The sequence below is a fragment of the Ambystoma mexicanum genome, chromosome 11, assembly GCF_040938575.1.
Source record: "Ambystoma mexicanum isolate Mex_15411 chromosome 11, UKY_AmexF1_1, whole genome shotgun sequence".
Classification (NCBI taxonomy): Eukaryota; Metazoa; Chordata; class Amphibia; order Caudata; family Ambystomatidae; genus Ambystoma; species Ambystoma mexicanum.
Genome location: NC_090934.1, coordinates 174,595,106 through 174,615,962, shown reverse-complemented (window position 1 = coordinate 174,615,962; position 20,857 = coordinate 174,595,106). Strand labels below are relative to the sequence as shown.

At 44.6% G+C, this 20,857-nt stretch overlaps 1 protein-coding gene across 1 annotated transcript in view; it reads left to right on the top strand.

The window, feature by feature from the left end:
- Positions 1-18,644, top strand: part of TEX46 (testis expressed 46) — a 223,760-nt gene extending 205,116 nt beyond the window's left edge. Inside the window, exon 2 of the mRNA XM_069625254.1 lies at positions 18,297-18,644. Coding sequence (XP_069481355.1) covers positions 18,297-18,596 — 300 coding nt within the window. The 3' untranslated portion in view covers positions 18,597-18,644. The remainder of the gene's footprint in view (positions 1-18,296) is intronic.
- Positions 18,645-20,857: the final 2,213 nt, after the last annotated feature.

Sequence of the window (20,857 nt, the reverse complement as noted above, 5' to 3'; positions counted from 1 at the left end):
AACATGTTTTCTCTGATTGAGTATGTGTTATTGTATTTTGTATTTTGCCTACTTTCCCTTGCCAATCCAACTCCCCTCTCCTGCCCCTCTTTTCGGTTATCCTGAATACCAATGCCTGTCCAAACAACAAATCCCTGACCCTCTTTCCCCACCGGGGTCTCGGAGGCCTGTGTAAGTTTTTGATTTGATTTGATTTATTTATTTATATAGCGCTTTATACCAAGGCGCTGTACAGTGGAACAACAAAATACAAAATAACAACAACATTTAGCAATGAGAGCAAAATTTACATCATGAATCATTCAACAAAACAGTGCAAAGAGCAATTAACTTTAAGGGGAGAGGGAAGAGGTGGGGGGAGTAGGAGATGGACAGGGCGAGGGAGAATGGAAGGGGAAAAGAGAGGAGTAGGAGAGGGGAGAGAGGAATCAGATGAGGGTAAGAAGAGGGGGGGTGAGGGGAAGTGAAGAGGGCAGAGGAGAAGTTTTCAAGGAGGAGAATGGAGGAGGAGGGATTTAAGGGAAGTGCGAAATGAGGCAAAGGTTGTGGTAGAGCGGATTGTTAGAGGGACCTTTGTAAGTTTGACCTTGTAGGCGCCAAGACCACGGAGGGGGGGGGTTGGTTTGTGCCATTCCTGCGCCTGGAGACCGGAGCTGTGACACTACCCATCAGTTTTTGCATCCTCATTGTATATTATGAACTGAAAATAGTACCCATCCTATTGAACCATTGTTGAACTGTGCTACCTTGGTTGTTCTATCATTCTGCTTGGACATGTGCTTGGACATTTTCTGCTACTTCAAGTCATCTACTGGAGACTCTTCCAGGCTTTTTTGGTGCCTACAGGCTTTTTCCCTGGTTTGGGGGTTTGGCTCCTTGGAGTTCTCTGCGATTTGGTATTTTTACCAGTCAAGGTGGTCTCTGAGGGGGCTGGACCCTATTTAAACGCAAGGTCGAACATGGAGACCAAGGGGTAGGGTGATCCTGTAGCCAGCTAGACTTGAAGGGAGAAGGCTACATACCCCAAACACAGTTGTTCAGAAGGTCATGGTGATGTGTAAATGAGGGAGGGCCTTTTGTTGTTGGACAGTTGGCTTGGGCTACAGTGTTTGGGCACTCTGACATTGTAATTGTGGGGTACTATGTACATGATGTGTTCTGCTGGTCAATGCCTGTTCCTGTGTTGTGTTTACTTTTCAGGTGTCAGGGGATTGGTGTGGTTTGACATGCTGGGGTGTACACATGGGCAATGTTCACATGTGATGTGTACAGGACACTGAGGGTCACTTGATTTCACATGAATATATTGAGTGCATGTCCCTACTGACACACAGAGTTGCACAATACTCCACCACGCGTACAACCACCCTTCCATGCCCACAGGTCCACACAGATTGCCTTCTCGGGCACACTGTGTCCCTGCAGCGCATGATCAATTACCATTTGGGGATCCTGTACATGCGTCAATAGGTTATTTATTTGTTTGTCCTTTTCATGTGATGCTCAAGGTGTATCCCCAACACAATGGCTGCTCACTGTGCTGTGTGCTGAGCAGTGTTTTGCAGGAGACACACACCGCACACAGGTTCGGGAGTAGCGATTTTGCCTTGCCCAATGTGCATGTGAACAGGCATTCAGTGTTGTGTTCATGCTACCACTGGTGGAAAGCATTTGTGTATGACTTGGTATGTGTGGGAGGTTGTTGGGCAGTCATTTCATCTGATTCCATGTCAGGCGTCATTGTCTCGGGCCACTTTCCATTTATCACATGTCACTTCGTATCTTATTGGTCATGTGTTGGGCTTTTGCTATTGCATGGCATGTCATGGTGCGGCAGACAACGGTGATGTGGGTTGGCAGAGTTTGGTTGGCATACCAGGGATTGTCATGGCCTGTTTTGCAGGGGGGGGGGGATACACACCTTGCATGTGTTCCTTTTGGTCACACGAGATTGGTTATGTTTAAATAGCTAGGGATGCACACAATGTAGCACTTCCATGGCAACATTCTCAGGGAGGTAAGGTTGTGACAGTTGACTGTCTGTTTGTCATCATCAATTGTCACCTGGTATGTGCCAGGTCTGTGTGCACTCCGCAGGGGAGGGAGTTTAGGTGAAAAATGTGGCCACAAGCTGGGTCCGGGCTGCCTCGCCACGTGCCCTTTCCCCTCCCATGGGCAGCGCCTGTGCCTGTGGTTGGGGGTGTGGGGGCACCACCATGTCCACCAGTACGCCCTGCCGTGTTGCAACATTGTGCAGGACACATGCTGCCACAATGATCCTGCACACTACTGGGGTTGCATATAGTAGCTGGCTGCCAGAGCGGTCCAGGGAGCGGATGCGTGACTTGAGCACTCCGAATGTGCGCTCCAATATGCCCCTGGTTGCAATATGGGCAGCGTTGTATCTTACCTGGGGTGGTGTGGTGGGGCTCCGGATTGGCGTCATCATGTGCTTGCTCAGAGGGTAGGCACTGTCCCTTGGGGAGGTCCAAGCAGAATCCACCCACTGGCATTGTAAACTTTCTAAAGCTGCCTTATTCTGCTAAAAGAATGGTGGGATCAGTGCGAACTGAAAGTAGTTGTCAGTCACCCTGTGGGCCGCCACTGACCTGATTTTTTCCTCATAATTTGGAACAGTAATAAGACCACGTCCGAGAAGTCCTCCAGAATTTACACAAGACTAAGATGTATGCTAAATGAGAGAAAAGCCAGTTTCATGCTAAAAAGATTGACTTGGTTTGGGTTTTGTCTGCTTCACAAACTTCTATATAAGATGTATCCAGTCTATCCTGCCAATGACTAAACTCTTGAAAAATGGGATAGGTTTGAGTGCGATGTCATGGCATAGAAGGCTTTGAGCTGTCCAAGGAGGGGTTTTACTCGGAAATGGTGCCTTTCCATACTGACATTCCGCAGTTGTTTATGATATGATATGATATGGCATTTGTAACGCGCCTATACACAAGTGTTTCAAGTGTTTATTGTGGAGGCTGATGCCTCAGGTTTAGCTTCGGGTGTGGTCCTGTCTCAGCGAAATAAAGACAATAGGCCACTCAATCCCATGGCCTTTTTTCCAGGAAATTAACAGAGGTGGAGCTCAATTATATCATTGCAGGTCGGGAGTTACTTGACATTCAGGCGGATTTCTTCTGATGCAGCATTAATTGATGGGAGTTTGCCACATGTTAACTATCTTTACGACCATCAGAATCTTCTTTTCCAGAAGCCAACTACAGCTCACTCTCTGAGAAAACTAAGGCAGTATTTGTTTTTTGCAAAGTAAGACTTTCCGATTACTTACACACCTAGAGATTTGATTGGCAAGGCTGATGCTCTTTCCCAACAAATTCCTGGGAGTAGCAAGGAGGACTTAGAAGAATGAGTGCTGGTCATTCCTGAAGATCCCTTTGTTTGCTGAAGCTTTCATTCTCAGTGTTCTCAGTGTTTATGCAGATGTCTAATGAGTCTAATGAGTTATGTCTGGTGAGCAGATGGCAGATTGGGCTTTGCGGAATTTATTTCGTCGAATTGAAGTTGGAGTGCTATCTGATGGGATTAGGCTTTATATACCATATGAAGGGCTCTCGATGCCTTTCCTACAAGAAGGGCACAATTCTTCTCTGGTTGGGCTGCTGGGCACCTAGATTACAGGAAGTCTTTAGCGATGTTGCTTCAGAAGAGGTGGGGGGGAACTCACTACAAGGTGATTAGACACTGGTGAGATATGTGCTACTGCCAAGAGTAAGCAAAAAAAAAGTCTAGTTTGCTTCAACCCTTGTCAGTCCAACCCAGACCCTGGCATACCATCTCCATGGATGTCATTGATTGAGCTACCCACTGATCATTGCTACTCCGCTGCCTTGGTGGTGTTAGATTTACTAACCAAGGCTGAGTTTAATTCCATTAAAAGGAGATGTCAATTCAGTGACTCTGACAATAGGTTTTCTACGAGAGGTGGTTCATCTTAACGGGCTTCCAAGGGAATAGTGTTGGATTGGGGTGAGTGTGTCCAGTTGGTCTCCAAGGTTGGCAGGGCTTACGCAAGGGGATAGGAATTCAGGTTCAGCTATCATTCGTCCCTAACCCATTGGGCAAACTAAATGGGTTAACCATGAACAGAGACATGCATGGGATGGTATTTGCCAGCTGAGATGAATTGTTGGGACCACATATGACTAGCTAAATCCTGTTAAAATAACACCAACAAAGATTCCATTGCTATCAGTCCATTCTTTTGTAATCAAGGTTATTTTTCCGATTTCCTAGTGGGTTTGAGGATTCTCCCAATCTGGATATCAACAGCAGGCGAAAGGCTATGAAGAAGAAATTTGAATGTGCCATATGTGCCGTTGCTGCTAGCAAGGCCAGGTATAAGGATTGAGCATATCCAGAGTGTTGTGTAGGAGAATGAGTTTGGTTATCTACTAGACCTATCAGGCAGGTTAAATAGAAAAAGCAAATTGGGTGTGTGATTTATTGGTCCGTCTGTGTCAAAAAGATTGGCAATCCCGTGGCTGTCAAATTGCAACTTCCCAAATATGTACCTGCTCTTTTCAGTTTTTCATGTTAGCCTACTGAAGAGAGTAACACCAGGAACACGTTTTTCATAACAACACAACCTGTTAATGAAGACAGTGTTGAGGAGTATGAATTTCAGCATATTTTAGATAATGAGTTGTTTAATAGACAGTTCCTGAGATGCCACTACACCGGTTGCACAGTTGTAAGAGCTTGTAAGAGCTTGTGGTTGCACCACTATGTTCTCCACAAAGAAGTGTACCACTTGCTTGAATCTGGCATTTATCAGCAAAGAGGTTTGTGAGCTTTAGTAGTAGAGATCAGTGGCAGCTAGGCGGATAGGCGACAGGACAAATATATACTTTGAGATTCTTCACCACTTCACATCCCTTCCAGAGTAAGCAGTCGGATGTTACCCAGATGAGGGTAGAGTCGATCGAAAAAATCTCAAATGCCTTAAGTATTGTGGTCTCTCTTGGACAGAGAGCGATATGATTTCATGCAGGGGGAATACATTATACAGGAAACTCGTTTCTCTCATTATAGAGAGTAGAAGTGACAAGTCAGAACTCTTCAACTCGGAAGAATCCTAGGTAAATAGTTAATAATTTAACCTAGTGACTATTGATTTGGATGGAGCTTGCATTTGAAGCAGCAAAGATCCACCATTTCAGATCTATGAAGCAAGTCGTCCAAGGAAGTTAATGTTAATGTTAAAGGATATTTGTACCGCACAGTATCACCCCTGGAGTGGTCCCCTGGCACTCCGGAAGTGTGGGTTGAGTGAAGGTTGGAGCATTAAATAATGTAGACAGAGACTGTAAATTATTCTTTTTGTATTTCTTTTAGCTTTCTGTGCTCAAAGATGAAGTTGGGATGTTGGTTGTTTTATCCACATCTCCTTTGCCCCCTTGGGGTGGGGGTGGTTGTGTGACTAGAGGGAGAAGCAACAGTCTCTGGGGAATGCTGGGCTCAGGGCGGTCTTTGGAGCATATCAGCTACCTGTGACCACAGGCCTTGATCTTAAATACCTTCCCCCTCTGTCGTAGCCTGTCCGCGCTATGCCTCCTCTCCTGCTGCTCCACCAATGTCTCAGTCACCTCCTCCTCATGATCATTATCTTCATCTGGTGGTGTTTCACCCTTGCCTGCTGTGGTCTTACCTACTGATTGTCCGGCTACTACTATCTCTGATCTCACTACACCCTCCTGTTCTCTCACCACCTCATCCTGAAATCTCACCACCTCATTCTATTCTCTCCTCACCTCCACCTTATCACCACAATCTCCTTCATCATCCGCTATATCCAACCGCCTTCTCTTTGTCTCCTCCAAGTCATCTCTCCTCTTCTATCAACTCCTCCCTTATCCATCAGCCAAATCCAAACCAGCCATCTCCTTTCCACTCCTCTTGCTTCCAGCACACTCCTTTGCCACCCCTCTCCTCTCTCCGGACGCCCACATCCTTCTGAGAAACATGTTCTCCATCACAAGGGCCTGGCGCCTTCTCCTGGGACCTCCCCAACTCAATTTTTCTCAGGTGTGCGGCATACTTGTGTAACAAATGGGATTCGTTGGTTTGAATTTGCATGCAGTACTCTCTCCATGTTGTGGGCTCCCCCCCTTCCTTATGTGGCTCCACAAAACGAGCCAATACATGGGCAAGGCGATATCTTGGGTTTGGTATTGCTCTGAGCATGATCAATTGGCGGTGTTAGGTGCCAGGTTGGACTACTGTAATGTGCTCCTTGAAGGCAGTTCAAAATATCAACAACAGCGCCTTTTAGTGTCCCAAAACTCAGCCCTACGTATGATTTTCTCTCTACCATTGAAATTGCCAGTCTCAGAGTTTCACAGAGGTCTACACTGGCTGCCGGTCCAGCAGTGGATGCAGTTTAAGCCGTTGTGCTTCGTTTTTGGATGCATTTGTTGCCTGGCTCCAGCATTTTTAACATCAAAAATTATGATTTACAATCCTACGTGCTCCCTGTGATCTACGTATCAAGGTCTTCTGGTAATCCCCCCTTCCAAAACCACTCGTTGGGGGGATAGGCGTATTTCGGTGGCTGGTCCCCGTGCCTGGAACGCCCTTCCGCTTTATCTGCAACAGATCAAGTCCCTGGCTGTTTTCAGGCAACCGAAAATGCACTTGATTGTATACATTTCAAATAGCGGTTGTACTGTATTCCTTTCTTCCTGCTGCATACTAGATCTGCGTCTAGATGCAGCTTGCTGCTTGGTTCCTCAGGGATATGCGCGATACACATTCCCAAATCAAATCAAATCAATTGCCCCCCAATTGCCCCCAGGCTGGCTGGGATGTTGCTCCCTGAGCCAGAGCTGCAAAAATGTCATATAAATAATTGAAAAGACCAAATCCTTCACAATTCACCCTTCCTCAAAGGAACTGAGTGCTGCAAGGCCTGCTCAGCTTCTGTGCAGATGGGGCGCAAGGCACTCATCTTGATTTCAGCAATGTTGTTGATGTGCCTGGGTGGCCCCACACATGGCCCTTCTCTGTGAGTGAGAGGGAGAAGAGTTTATGCTGCAGGGGCCTGTTCATACTGCCAAGCAGCAATCTGCACATTTAAATGACAGGTTCTGTGACTCTGGATGGTAATGTTTGCACCACTGCGCCCCATACACCATTGGTCTGTTACAATCCACAGCAGCTCGTCACGACTGCTACTTGCCGATAAAGTATCTTATTAGATCTTTTTCCTCTGTGTCGTTCTGCAAGAATGCTTCCCCTATGTTCCGATGATGTCCTTGATCACAAATGAGTACATTACAAAAAGAGATTAAAAGCACCTGGATTAGCACCCATGGATGTTATATGGTGGTTATAGAAATGACTAGTGGATTGTTGATGGTACTCACCTTTGGGAACAGTTGCATCTTTTATGGTGGTTATAGCAATAACTAGTGGATTGTTTGTGGTACTCACCTTTGGGCACAGCTGCATATTGTATGGTGGTTATAGAAATGACTAGTGGATTGTTTGTGGTACTCACATTTGGACACAGCTGCATATTTTATGGTGGTTATAGAAATGACTAGTGGATTGTTTGTGGTACTCACATTTGGGCACAGTTGCATCTTTTATGGTGGTTATAGAAATGACTAGTGGATTGTTTGTGGTACTCACCTTTGGGCACAGCTGCATATTTTATGGTGGTTATAGAAATGACTAGTGGATTGTTTGTGGTACTCACCTTTGGGCACAGCTGCATATTTTATGGTGGTTATAGCAATAACTAGTGGATTGTTTGTGGTACTCACATTTGGACACAGCTGCATATTTTAGAGTGGTTATAGAAATGACTAGTGGATTGTTTGTGGTACTCTCCTTTGGGCACAGTTGCAAAACACACAGACAGATGTAACATTCAGGCATTAATCCCAGTGAACTACAAACAAAGTGTGTCATTTCGGGTTGGGTGAATTTTTTTAATGAAATACCACTGGAGAGAGTTACTGAAAATCAGCCCAATTCCACCAGCGGACGTGGTATTTCTGACATATTGCAAGAGCTATTTCAGAAATACCACCCCCACTGGTGGTAATGTAAAAAGGTTTTTAACACTGGTTTCAAGCATTTTCACCTTCAATGTGTAGGTGCAAATGGATTATATACTGTAGTGGGTCATACCACTATTGTACATTGTTTTAGGTGTGAAAGGGTACATTCTGACCCGTGTATGCATTACATGAGTAAGATGGTGAGAGGGGTCAATCAGAGATGCCCACCTTTACACCCCCTTAACCTGGCCTTTGTAAAACCTTGTTTCACTCCATTTAGGGGAATCACCGGCACTTCCCTTTGTACAGTAAATAAAGGTTTTAATAAAACATGTGGGGCCAATTTGGATTTTTTACCCCCACTTCAGAGGTGGAGGTAACAGTAGCAGGATCTTCTGTACAATGTCTGCCTATGATAGCACTGCTGGTATTCCCATGGAATATCACTAATGGTAATTGCTCACACCCCTGGGTGAAAGGTAAAACTGTCAGTATTTTCCAAATACTGCAATTTTTACCATTACCACCCAACTCTAAAGTTATTATTATTATGATTATTTTGATTATTATGGTATTCATTTAGTGCAGTAGCCTGGGGTCTTCTGAGCGACAGCCTTGTAGATGATGCAATAAGATTTGAAGATGAACACAGACTTACAGCAGGAGCCAGTGCAGTTCGATGAGGGCCTGGGTGATGTGGTTGAATTTGCAAAGTGCTTTGATGAGTCGTTCAAACCGGCATTGTCAACATCCAGGTAGGAGAGGACCAAGGCTTGGACAACAGATCTGAAGTTGTTTTCTGGGATAAAGAGCTTGATTTTCTGCAGGTTGGAAGGTTGGTACCAAGCCGTTTGTGTCTCCCTTGCTGTGTGCTGTTTGAAGGAGAGGTGTCTGTCGATGTCATACCCAAGGGAATTGGCACAGATGGACTTCTGGGATGAGAAGCTCTTGAGGTTGATAGCAGAGAGCAGGTCTGGATGTGAGTGTGTTTGGTGTTGTTGGTAAGGAGTAGGAAATCAGTCTTGGAAAGATTGAGCTTCAGTTGAGCACTGGACATCCACGACTGGATCAATGTTAGGAAGTCCTTGAGTCTGTGGATGTCTACGATGGAGGATATCTTGAGGGAGAGCGGATGTGTTATCTGTGTTTTGGTGGATGTGGATGCTGTGTGGATATAGGGGGTTTCTTATCAGTTTCATGAAAAGATTTAAGATCACGTGGGAGGAGGACTCCACATGTAATGGGTAAAGTTGGTGATCTGGAGGAATCCATTTGTCTAAACAGGTGGCAATTAGACAGCTAGGATTTGAACCAGCTGAGACGGATCTTGCGGATCCCCATCAAGCAATATAGATTGTCAATGAGTGTTTGGTGGTTTACTGTGTGGAATGCTGCTGAAGGGTAAAGGAGAACCAGTCGGCAAGGATGGCCAACATTGAGGATTTTAAGAGCATCATTGATTAACTTGATAGTAGACGTTATTGGGCTGCATCTGAGTTTGAAGCCAGTTTGGTAGGACTGAAGGAGGATGTTGACTTTCATTTGTTGGAGGAGTTGGATGGCTACTACTTTCTCAAGGATGTTACCTAGGAAGGGAATATGGGTAATTAGGTGGTAGTTGCTTAGGTCATCTGGGTACAGTGTTGTTTTCTTGAGTAGCGAGAGGATTTGCTCGGTCTTGAGGGTTGAAGGTAAGGTGCCTTGAGTCAGGGAGCTGTTGAGGATTGTCAGGTAAGGGGGGAGTGCTTCAGTCAGAAGGGTCTTGAGTATGAAGGCAGGATGATGTTGTCTGCATATTATGTGGCCTTGGGGGATGCTAGCGTGGCAGTGAGGTCTTTCATAGTGAGCGACTTGAATGGCGTCCATGTGCTTATGGTTTTGCCAGATGGGATGTGTAGTGTGCTGTCAGTTTTGGCATTGGAGTCTATGCGGTGGCTGATCATGGTGTTCTTGTTGATAAAGAAAGAGTTGATGGCAGTGAATATTTACGATTTAGTGCGCCACGGATTAGTCGGGCAGAGAGTTGATTTAGTGCTTGGTGGATTTGAAGAGGGCTGCGCTTTCATTCTTGACCTTGGCTATGGTTGTGTAAGTAGTAGTTGGCCATCAGTCGTCTGAGTGTAGCAAAGAGTTCCTTGAGCAGTGCGAGGTCGGATGCTCTCCAGGATTTTCGGTAAGCCTTTTCTGTTTTCTGTTGGTTCATTCGTTGAGGTTTGTGCTCTTGACCATACCAAGGTGCTGAAGGTTTAGGGTTCAGGGCGAGTTGTTACATTGGGACATGGAGGTTGATCTTGTTTGTGAGGTTGGTGCTGAGTTCTTGGAGACGTGAGTCACAGTCCTGGTTCATTAGAGGTAGGAGTTTGGCGAGGTCTTCCTTGACAGCCTCCACTGCAAATTTCTTGAATAATCTGAAGGCTTGTTTTACTGGGTTTCTGATGTGTGTGGGTTGACCAATGTCAAAGGGGATTGCTGGATGGTCTGACCGCTTCCGCAGGATGGCAGGGCAGTGATGATGAGGTGGAGGATATTATCGTTCCTGTGAGTTGGGTTTTTCGTTTGCTGTGTGAGGTTCAGAGTGTCGAGTAAGCAGTGGAGATCTTCCTTCATTGACTTGGTTGCTTGGCTTCCAAGGATGTTGAAGTCACCAAAGAAGATGTTGCTGGCATGTGTGAGACACAGTCGTGACCAATTCCGTGAAGTATTCGACGAATGAGGTGTTTGGCTTGATCGGTCTGTTAATGATGTGAAAAGTGATTGTGTCCATTGGGGAGACAAGGAAGCAGAAGAAAAGATTTTCGAAAGAGGCAATCGTGGCAACTTCCAGTTGGGGGCATGTCCCTGATGCCTTGTGAATGATGGTAAGGCCTCAGTCCATATTGTTTGGACAGTCTTATTGTAGAATTATGTAGCCATTGAGGATGAGGACATCTAGGATGTGGGTAAGTCTGTTATTGTTTTTCACTGTCTTGCACAGACCACTCTTATCTTATCTGACCAACAAAAGACACACAAGAAAATCAATAACAGATTCAGATATATAGATACAAAGTCACATGGACACAGATGCAGCCTTCCACCTATACTTTACACACTCATAAATACACTCAAACACATCACCACAGTAACTAACGCATAAACACACACACAGATACACACATGGCCCCTTCCTGGAAAACACAAATAAATATTATAGTTTGAACTTGCTTCCTCTCCTTTACCAGATCTCAGGTGAATGCTCATTGGAGCTCCCTCTGCTTCCATGAATTGAAATATGCAGCTAACTTTCCAAGAAACTGCAACTTGGGAGCACAATAAAAGCCAAGTTCCTTCGGTGTATTTTGCTCCACATGTCCAAGTACAGACGCCAGAGACACAATTAGGAGAAAGACCCCAAAAACGGCTTTGTTTTGTGTCTGGCAGAGGCTGTCAAATCAAGGTGGCCTACTGTCTAAATGTGAGCCATGGCAACGGAAGGTGATGAGAGTCAAGGAATGGGTTTGGTATGAAGGACAATTAAAGGGGGTGAGTGGCAAGCAGTTGGTGACTAGGCAATGTGAGCAAGGAAAGGGTGTGCGTGCAAGGTATGGGAAGGGGATTGAGTTAAGAGTTAAAGGATAGAGCAAAAGGGTGAGGGATGTCTGAAAATTAATTGTAAGAAACAGGGCATCAAGAGTGTTGTGCAAGAGAAGGATACCGGAGCGTGATGGGTAAGGAAAATAGGGTAAATAATGCTGGGGATCACATATGTGAAGGTAGGTCAGTAGGTTGATTGACTGTTGCTGAGATCTGTGCCTGACCTGCATTCCACACCACCTTTCTTTTTTTCTGAAAAAGTGATGCATACTTGCTTACAAATGTTTCAATTAAGACTTTGTTTATATTGTTTCAGGTTGCTTTGTCATGTCACTTGCTGTTTTAAAAGTACACACAATTATACAGACTAAGATTATAATCATTTTGAAATTTCATTACAATTATGATCTCAGTCTTTACAATTGTGTGTCCTTTCAGATGTATTTGCCTAAAGATGCAGATGATTAAAAGGGTTCTGTCTTGTAGATACATTGGTGCTTTGAAATCCAGATCCATTGGTAGTGTATTAGTTTAGGCCTTGAAAAATAACTTTACAGAATTAATTTTGTTGGTTCTGATATATTGATGATGGAATATGAGAAGATGAAGTCTCCTCAGCTTTCTAAATTGTAAGCTGTGGAACCAGGACGATAGGGCTCAAATAACCACCGTCCACACTCCATACATTGTGTGATCCTGAGCAAATCACTTTTCATCACTGTTCCTCAACTTTCTGTAGAGAAAGTCTCACTATTCATATGGGTTTATAATCTATGGTGTTACTCCATGAATAATTATAAATGTAACCATTTATAAAATGCATACTGGTGGGCATAAAGGATACCAAGGGAGGGTCTTGTGTTGTGGGGGGAGGGTTGGGTAGACAGGTTGCCAGATTTGAGTTTTGTGACGTGAATTGGGAAGGCAGGAAGCCAGTTATGGACCGTTTGCTGTGTCAGCTCATGTTTGGCCACAAGTTCAACACTGGCTCGGCCAATGGATTCTTTAGCTTTGCTGGCTCTTTTCATTGGCCTAAAACTAAAAATGGGATCGGATGGTAAGAGAAGATATAGCCTGCAGTCCAACTGCAAACTGTGGCACGAGGAAACCTAGCTTTAAAGCACATTTGTCCCATTTCACCAAGTACATTATCCTTCTGTAATCATTTGACTATGTTTGGTGTGTGTCGGGAGTTGCCTGGGGTCCGGTTCTCTAAGAAACCACACATAAAACTGAAAGGTATGCTGCATAAAAGGAAAGTGCTGTCAATAATGTTTACTTTGTATACTTGAGAAGGTTGGTACTAAGCTTAATTGTTTTGGGAGTTTTGGCCGCAGCTTTGTGGGCTTGGGCAACTGCACTATGGTCCAGAGAATTATTCTTGCCCTCCAGGCCAAATGTTGCCAGACCTCCCCTGCTGTAGATACAGTCTGAGGATCCTCCACACTTTCATTGGATGCTTCAGGTGAGGGCTGCGAACAGAGGAAGGATGAGTAGCAATGTTTTTAATGTATTATGGCTAATACCATTGGAGGATTAAGGGTGGGATCCTTGAATGTAAAAGGGTTATGACATGATATGATATGGCATTTATAACACACCTGTACACAAGTGTTTCTAGGAGCTGAATACACCTTTTAAAATATATTTAGTGGCTAAGGAATAGTAATAGCACATTCTGTCTATAATGTTTTGGAGGAAACCACATTTAAAGAGGGAGAGTAAATTAAGATCTATGGAGGGAAGATTGAACCTCAACAGGGGGCTTCAGATGTAGATAAGAAGGGTGGATTGGAAATGTTATGTGAACATCCTTGCGATTTACTCTGACAGCCATATGTAAAGCACTTCAAGGTCCACTCCTAATAATGAAAGGACAGTTGGGGGATTTCAACGTTATCAAATGACTCACATCAAGGTCAAGCAGATTTCTGTCCAAATGTTTTTCAGAACAATTGCAGGGTGGGCCGAGCCTATTCCTTCTGGAGGAGGCCTTAAGGTGGTCTCATGTTTGGATTGGTACTCGTTAAAAGGCCGTGTCTCAATCTCTATGTTGAGAAGAAACTAGGGTGTTCAACAGCCATTTGGTTCATTTCCTCGTTGTAGGCAGGAGTGTTGCTTGGTCTGGAAAAGATCTGGGGCTATGCTAATGTCAGGACTGTCAGGAATCAGAGATAGCTAACCTTGTAGCCCCTGAGCTTCTAACCGGGGCTACAACCAAAACACCTGGTGCTTTAGCGCCTTGAACCCCCCTTGGCATCACATCTGCTGGTAGGTATGTAGAGAGGACTTAACATGAAGAAAAAGGGGTTCACATGAGTCTCCCCGTCCCATTCCACATTTTCTTGTAGAGGTGACTTATTTATATAGAGGACAAAGTGTACTGAGCACCCACTATTCCCATACACTGAATAGGCTGGGCAGATCATGAAATGGTCATAATGTTGGTGCGGGCAGTGGGCTACTGTAAAAATGGAACATGCAGGCAGTGCAATGAATCCCTTTTTCAAGATGCTCTGTTTCAGAAAACCGTAATGGAGGAAATAAAATGTTACTTTGACATAAATGATGCAGGACAAGTAGTGAGAAACACAGTTCAGGAGGCAGCCACAGCTATCTTCAGAGGATTGTTGATTGGTATGGGCTCTGGGAGAAGGAAGGGAAATGTCCTCTGGCAAGTCAGACAGAAATGAGATTCAAAGACCAGAAGATGTATTTATTGAAGGACGGAAAGAGGGAGGGGCCTTTGTCACTGAAATTTACAGTAGGAGCTTAGTAGGCTATTGATGGGAGAGGTACTTAAAAAAAAACATTTCCTCACACATATGTTTTGTGAGACAAGAGGCAAAGCAGATTCTCTGTTAGGGAATAGGTTGCGCGCCTTGTAGAATAGAAACAAGGGGTTCCCAGTGTTACGGACCGCACCAAGTGGGGGATTACTGGTCCTTTGCCCACTTCTATGAATTAGTGTATATAGTGGAATGGGCTGGCTTGCATGAACAGATTAGGAAATACTTAATTGTTCTAAACATGTTGAGAGAGAATTTGTATTTCCAACAACGAAGGATGTTCTGGAAGGTATAGGGAGAATGGGATCAGTGAAAGCCTCAAGGCAGTCCAGCTTCTTGATTTCCTTTTTAGGAGATTCTCAAGATGGATTGGCCCCCTATGTGACAAATGCGTCCAACAGCGTTCTTGAAGGGGAGGAGTTGTTGACTTTTCTTGATCCCTTTGTGCCCGCCATACCCAAAGAAGGCAAAGACCTGAAAGAATGATTGTTGTATAGACCCACTTCTCTGCTAAACACAGATGGAAAGACCCTCACAAAGGTTTCAGCTGCTAGGATGGATTCCCTATCATGTAGATTCATACACACCAACCAGGTCAGTTTTATAAAGGCCCGACAGGGAGCAGACTCTACTCGAAAAGCAGTAAACCATGTGGCTTCCTTACGCAAGGATTCAGCTGACTGCCCTTTTATCGCCTGATGCAGAGATGGTGTTTGGACGGATCAGCTGGAAATTCATGAGGGAGGTGTCGAATCATACGGGTTTTGTGAAGAGACTGTACACCATGGGGAGGGGCACTGTAGTCAACCCTTTCTTCAGTTGGGATTGATAATGGACAACCTGATAAGGTGATGCTGGGTAGGTAGATAATGCATCGTTTCCCCCTGTCTCCTGTGCACTTTAGTCTAATGATACAGCCCTTTGCGGCTTCATTTATGCTATGTTATGCTATGTTAAAGGTCCTTGTATCATGCACTGTACCACCTGCGTGGTCTCTTGGCACTTTGGCCGATCTGAAATGCAACGAGGGTGGCAGGGTTTGTTAGTCGGATTGAGCGGGAGAAGAGCAAGAGAGCTGTGATGTGCTGTTAGCAGCTTCAGTTCAGAGAAACAGGTAACTGAGACTAGGTGCATTTTCAGTTGGTAGGTGTCATGGTGGTGTTGAGGTGAGATTGTATGGTTTATAAAAGAAAATAATCTATTAATTCATAAAAGGTTAAGCCCATTTGCGGACAATGGGCCTCATTACTACCCTGGCAGTACGGTATGGACGGTGCTGGTATGGCACCGGCACCGTCCATACCGTACCGTCTTATTCCGAGTTTCACTCGCGGGTCCCTGACAGCCCGCCAGGTAAGACCTGCCACACATTCTCATGGGTGTGTGGCACCCGTGAGGGAAACTCGTGATTGCACCGGCACCGTTATCAACGGTGCCGGTGCAATCACGCTCCTGACTCCCATCCTGCCCTATGGGGCAAAATGGGGATCGGGAGCCCGGCATTACCGCCTCCCACGAATGGGCAATTTACCGGCCCCTTCATCTCATAATAGGCCGGTTATTGCCCAATCGCGGGAGGCGGTGCCGGTAGCGAGCATGGAGGTAGCCATGCCTGCCATACAGGCACGCCTACCGCCATGCTTGCAATGAGGCCCAATGTCCTATTACACATGATGGAGCCAATGCTTCCACTTTGATGGAGGAGCTTGAGCTATATGGCAGCCTCATCGGGTTTAAGAACAATTTCCACAGGTCTGTATTACTGCTCTTAGGACACATGGTGAAGGAGAGCTAGCCAGGCTGCATCCTTTCCTTTCCTGATTCAAAGGGAAAGGATAAGATTCACTAGAGTACAGGTGACAAGGTTTCTGAAGGAGATCTATAAGGCACATTTTCCTCTGCTTTTGGAAGTGATCAAGAAGGACCAGGGGTGACCAAATTGACATTGTCCTGGATGAGAAGGATAATCCTCCATCAAAATGAAAATCCTTCCTAGAATGTTGTTCATATACCAAATGTTACCCATTAAAAGCCTGATGTCTTTTTTGAGGAAAACAATGAATTCATATTGCAATTTCTCCGAAATTAGAAGAAGGCTAAAGTGGCTTTTCAAACCTTGGTGGAGTGTTTCCCCATTTTAAGGAATATGATAGAGCTTCCAATTTAGAGTTCTGATGAGCTGTTTGAAACTCAGGCAGGCAGCAATGGGTGCACTTGGAAAATCTGCTTTTAGCCACAGTGTCAGTAGGGGAATGGCTCTACTTGCCAACAGAGATACTCCCTCAGAGACTCAAGCAACATTTGCTATTAGTTACCCTGAGACCTTTGCCAGAAATAGAAACATACAGTCAATCTGTCCATCTGGCCATCATCATTCAGTATGGACCCCCTCGATTAGGGATGAGATTAAATCCCCCCCCCTGTGATATGAAGCAGGGGTTGCGAGAGAAGGACAAGTATGGCCCCCCCTCGATTAGGGATGGGATTAAATCCCCCCCTGTGATATGAAGCAGGAGTTGAGAGAGAAGGACACGTATGGAGGGGGGGGCAGTTTATAACCCTTTCATTCACAATTACCAATTGATCTGAGATAGAATAATCTGTCTATCTTCCATTATTTACAGATAAATGGAGTACTATGTGCGCCATAATCAATGGTAGATTTCAGCAGAAAACTCACCCATTTTGTAAAGTGTTTGGTGGGATCGAGAGGTGGGATATCAAACCTGTTTAAAGTCTTGACCCTAAATGGCTATTTAAGGCGTGAGAGAACTATAGTATGGAAAAGGTAACAACCTTGGTAAATTAATCTCTATAGAGCTGATTCCATTCCTGGAAAAGTGGTAGGAAATGTAGATGGAAATATGTACACACAGTTGCCAAAAGAAAAGACCAAATATATAGATAGAGAAATGTAAGTAATGGCTCTCAATCGCTGGATCGTGAGTCATGTGGTATCTATATTCAGATTCCTATTGGGCCCTGTTTAAGGGGGGAGTGACAGTAGCTAGATGAGGTTTTTTTATGTTGTAAAGCTTAGACAGGCAATTTGATTTCTTATGGTACAGTTGATTCCATGGCATGTTGTCTGTCGACTAAGTAATAGTGTTTGAAGATTTGTTGTTCCAATGCTTCTTTCTTTTGCCGAATACAAAACAATAAAAACATGTTTAGAAAAAGATCTTGGGAGGGCAAATCATGTAAACTATCCCTTGGGGATAACCTACACAAAACAACAGGTTTATGGTTGCATCAGAGATGACACACAAGTCTTGTTTTGTCAACTGGCAGGATGGGGAGGCAAGAGGGGTTTGCGCCAGTTAATGGGCATTTATTGAGGCAGTTCCGTTGAGTCGGAATCCCATCTTTGAACTATTGGCACAGCTGTCCAGCATCCAGTTTTGTATTGTGATCTGGTCCAATGCTATGTTTTGTTTATGCTTATGTATTATGATATGCTTGTAATCTGCATACACTTGGAGAGACATGGCACATAGTCATTGATCAGTAAGTCCAGAGCTTTAATTTCCTCATTGGTCAGATGCAGAGAGGTCTGATCAGTTTGAGACTCCAAAGGTGTTGGATTTGGTTGCTGAAAGGGAGTAGAACATTATTCTTGGTTCAACCAAACAAGTAGGAAAGATGAGAATCATCTGAGTTCCACCACTCGTATTCCCACAATTTGGTGACAGCGTTGGAGGAGGATTTTGCCGTGGACCAAAGCGTATGCTGCTAACAGGTTCAGGACTTTTCTTGCGTGCCATTTTCAGAACTGAGTAAATAATTGATTTCAAGAAAAAAATAGCTATCCAGTGCTTTGTTACGCTTTTCTACCGAGCTATTCATTTAGACTTGAAAAAAGGGATAATGTGTTAACTCTTTTTTGCTTTTGCAGGAAAACCCACTTGAACAACAGATTGCCCTCCAAAGGAAACAAGACTCTTACAATTCACTTCTGTCACCAGAAGACATTAAAAGACTCCTTGGATACCTTGCAGTACAGGATAAACTATTTAAAAAAATCCTTTTCCATGATTTAAAATTGAAGACCTTGGAGAAGCACATGTACAATACCAGTCGGAGAGGCAAGCCGCAGAAAAGACCGGGCAAAGCAAAACCTTTTGCCTTAAACAATTTAAAAAACAACAGTGACTGTTCAACAAATTCAGCCAAGAGTTCGTGCTCTCAGCATTAGCCATTTGAAACATGATGTGTGATCGATAAATACCTGCATGTCAAATAATTTCAGTTTATTTGTATTTTATTGAGACCTATCTGTGATCAAAATTATAAAACATGTGTAAGTATGTTTCATTGTCTACAGCAGCCTCTCCTTCCAAAGGCACATAGCTAGGAAATCCAAGACGGCCTGGCCACAAATTGCAACACTCTGCAAAATCAAACCCTTCATCTCCCCCGAAATCTTCTGCATTGTGGTTCAGGCTCTCGCAGTCTCCTGCATTGATGGGGGAAAACACCCTTTTAACCAGTCTCCCAGCCACACATCATGCTCCTTTCAAGGTTGTCCACCACACCACAGCCTGCCTCATTGCAGGCACCCACAAATCCAACCAGATCTCTCCCTCCCTGCGTGAGCTTCACTGCCTTCGGCTCCTCGCCAGGATCCTTTTGAAAACTTTTTGCTTCATCTACAAAGGAGTCTTGAACGACACACCAACATCACACTCCGCTAGAGGCTCCTGATCCTCCTTAGAAACTCCATCAAAAGGTTGGAGTCAAGGCCAACCCTCAAACAGAAGACCCACAGACATTCCTCCTGGCCCTCTCAAACTCTATCACGCTGCAGGTTTGGAAGGCTCCAAACATCCTCTGCTTCCTCAAAACAATAAAAACCTGGCTCTTCCATCAATTCCTCCTGTACGACTAAATCCAAATGTGTCTGCTCTTCTGCTACTGTATCATGCTACTGTCCAAAAACGCCATGCCCAATGCTGGCTTCCAGGGGATGTAAAGCACTCTGTTGCTCTAAAGCTAGGTTCTCACTATGAAAGATAAAGTCAAATAAGGCCTAAGCCTCAGGCCAATCAGCTCACAAATTTGCAAAGTGACTTGGGGAATGCTTTTTTTTATTTTTCATTAGAACCTAATTCATCTTTATATAAAATTCTATTGGGATGTCTGCGCATTGGAAGCAAAACATGTGCACAGCTATCCTTACCCTGAGACCCAGCACGGGGACAGACGATGGAATGATTGATGTTGCAGCTTTTGTTTAAACACCTTTATTTAAATTACAAGGTAGAAAGACAATTGACATTCGATCTACAGAACTACAGGTGACCTGGCTAAGTAAACCTTGAGTTCGGCCATACGTCACCCCGCATTAAGAACACAAAGACCATACCCCCAGTGCTCACCTTTATGCCTCAGCCCGATTCTGTTTACACATTACCAAAAATCCTCATACTTTCAGTGGTCACAGTAACCCCATGTACTTGTACTTTGTGGGCCTATACACAGTGGGGAGAGCATTGTTAACATAGGAAATAAACAGGGACCATGTCCCAACATATTTGTCCAATCTGTCTGCGAACAGAGCCGTGATATTTTCCACCGCCATGATCTCCCAGACCTTGGTCCACCACATTGGTATGCATGGCCCCTCAGGCGATTTCCAATGGTACGCTATTGTGATTTTAACAGCAAGCAATACATGGGAAAGCAGAGGTGCAAAGCATCCCCCCAATGGGTAGACCCCATCCTCGTATCGCCCAAGAGTATTATGAGAGGGCCCAGTGGCAAAGCAACATGTGTGATTGATTTAATATGGGAGAGAACCTCTTTCCAAAGGTATGTTGCTCTAGCACACGACCACCACATATGCAGGTATGTCCCAACCTTGCCACACCCTCTCCAACACAAATTGGGTCATCCCTGTATCACTTTATGCAGGGTTTAAGGATTGAGATACCATTGATAGCTCAGCTTTAATCGGCATTCCTTGTCGGTAGTGGAATGGAAAACCTGGTGATCCCTAGTCAAAATGCGGTCCCAGGATTCCTCCCCAATACAGATGCCCAAGTTTTGTACCCATTTCAGCATAGGAGGTACGCATTCCTCTGGGTCTCAACAATCCAAAAGCATATAGAGCGTAGACACCTTCGTTTAGTGAGCCCGGCTAGATAAGTGAGTTCGAGAGCAGATAACTCTCTGATCCCTCTATTCTTTACTACTGTATTCAAGGCCCAATGACGCAGCTGTGCATATCTGAACTTCGCGGTTCCCCCCAGGCTAAATGCTTTCTTGCAATCTGCAAACTTCAGTGGGGCTGCAAGTGAGTTAAGCCGTCTTAAGTTCATCACCTCCCTCTTTCCGAACCCCTGACGTAAAGTCACGGTTGTCCGAAACTGCGGATAAGGGGCATAGTCACTGAGTTATTCCCAAGTTCCCTTAGGCCTTGTACCAACATGCCAGTGAGACCCAAGTTGAGTTTAA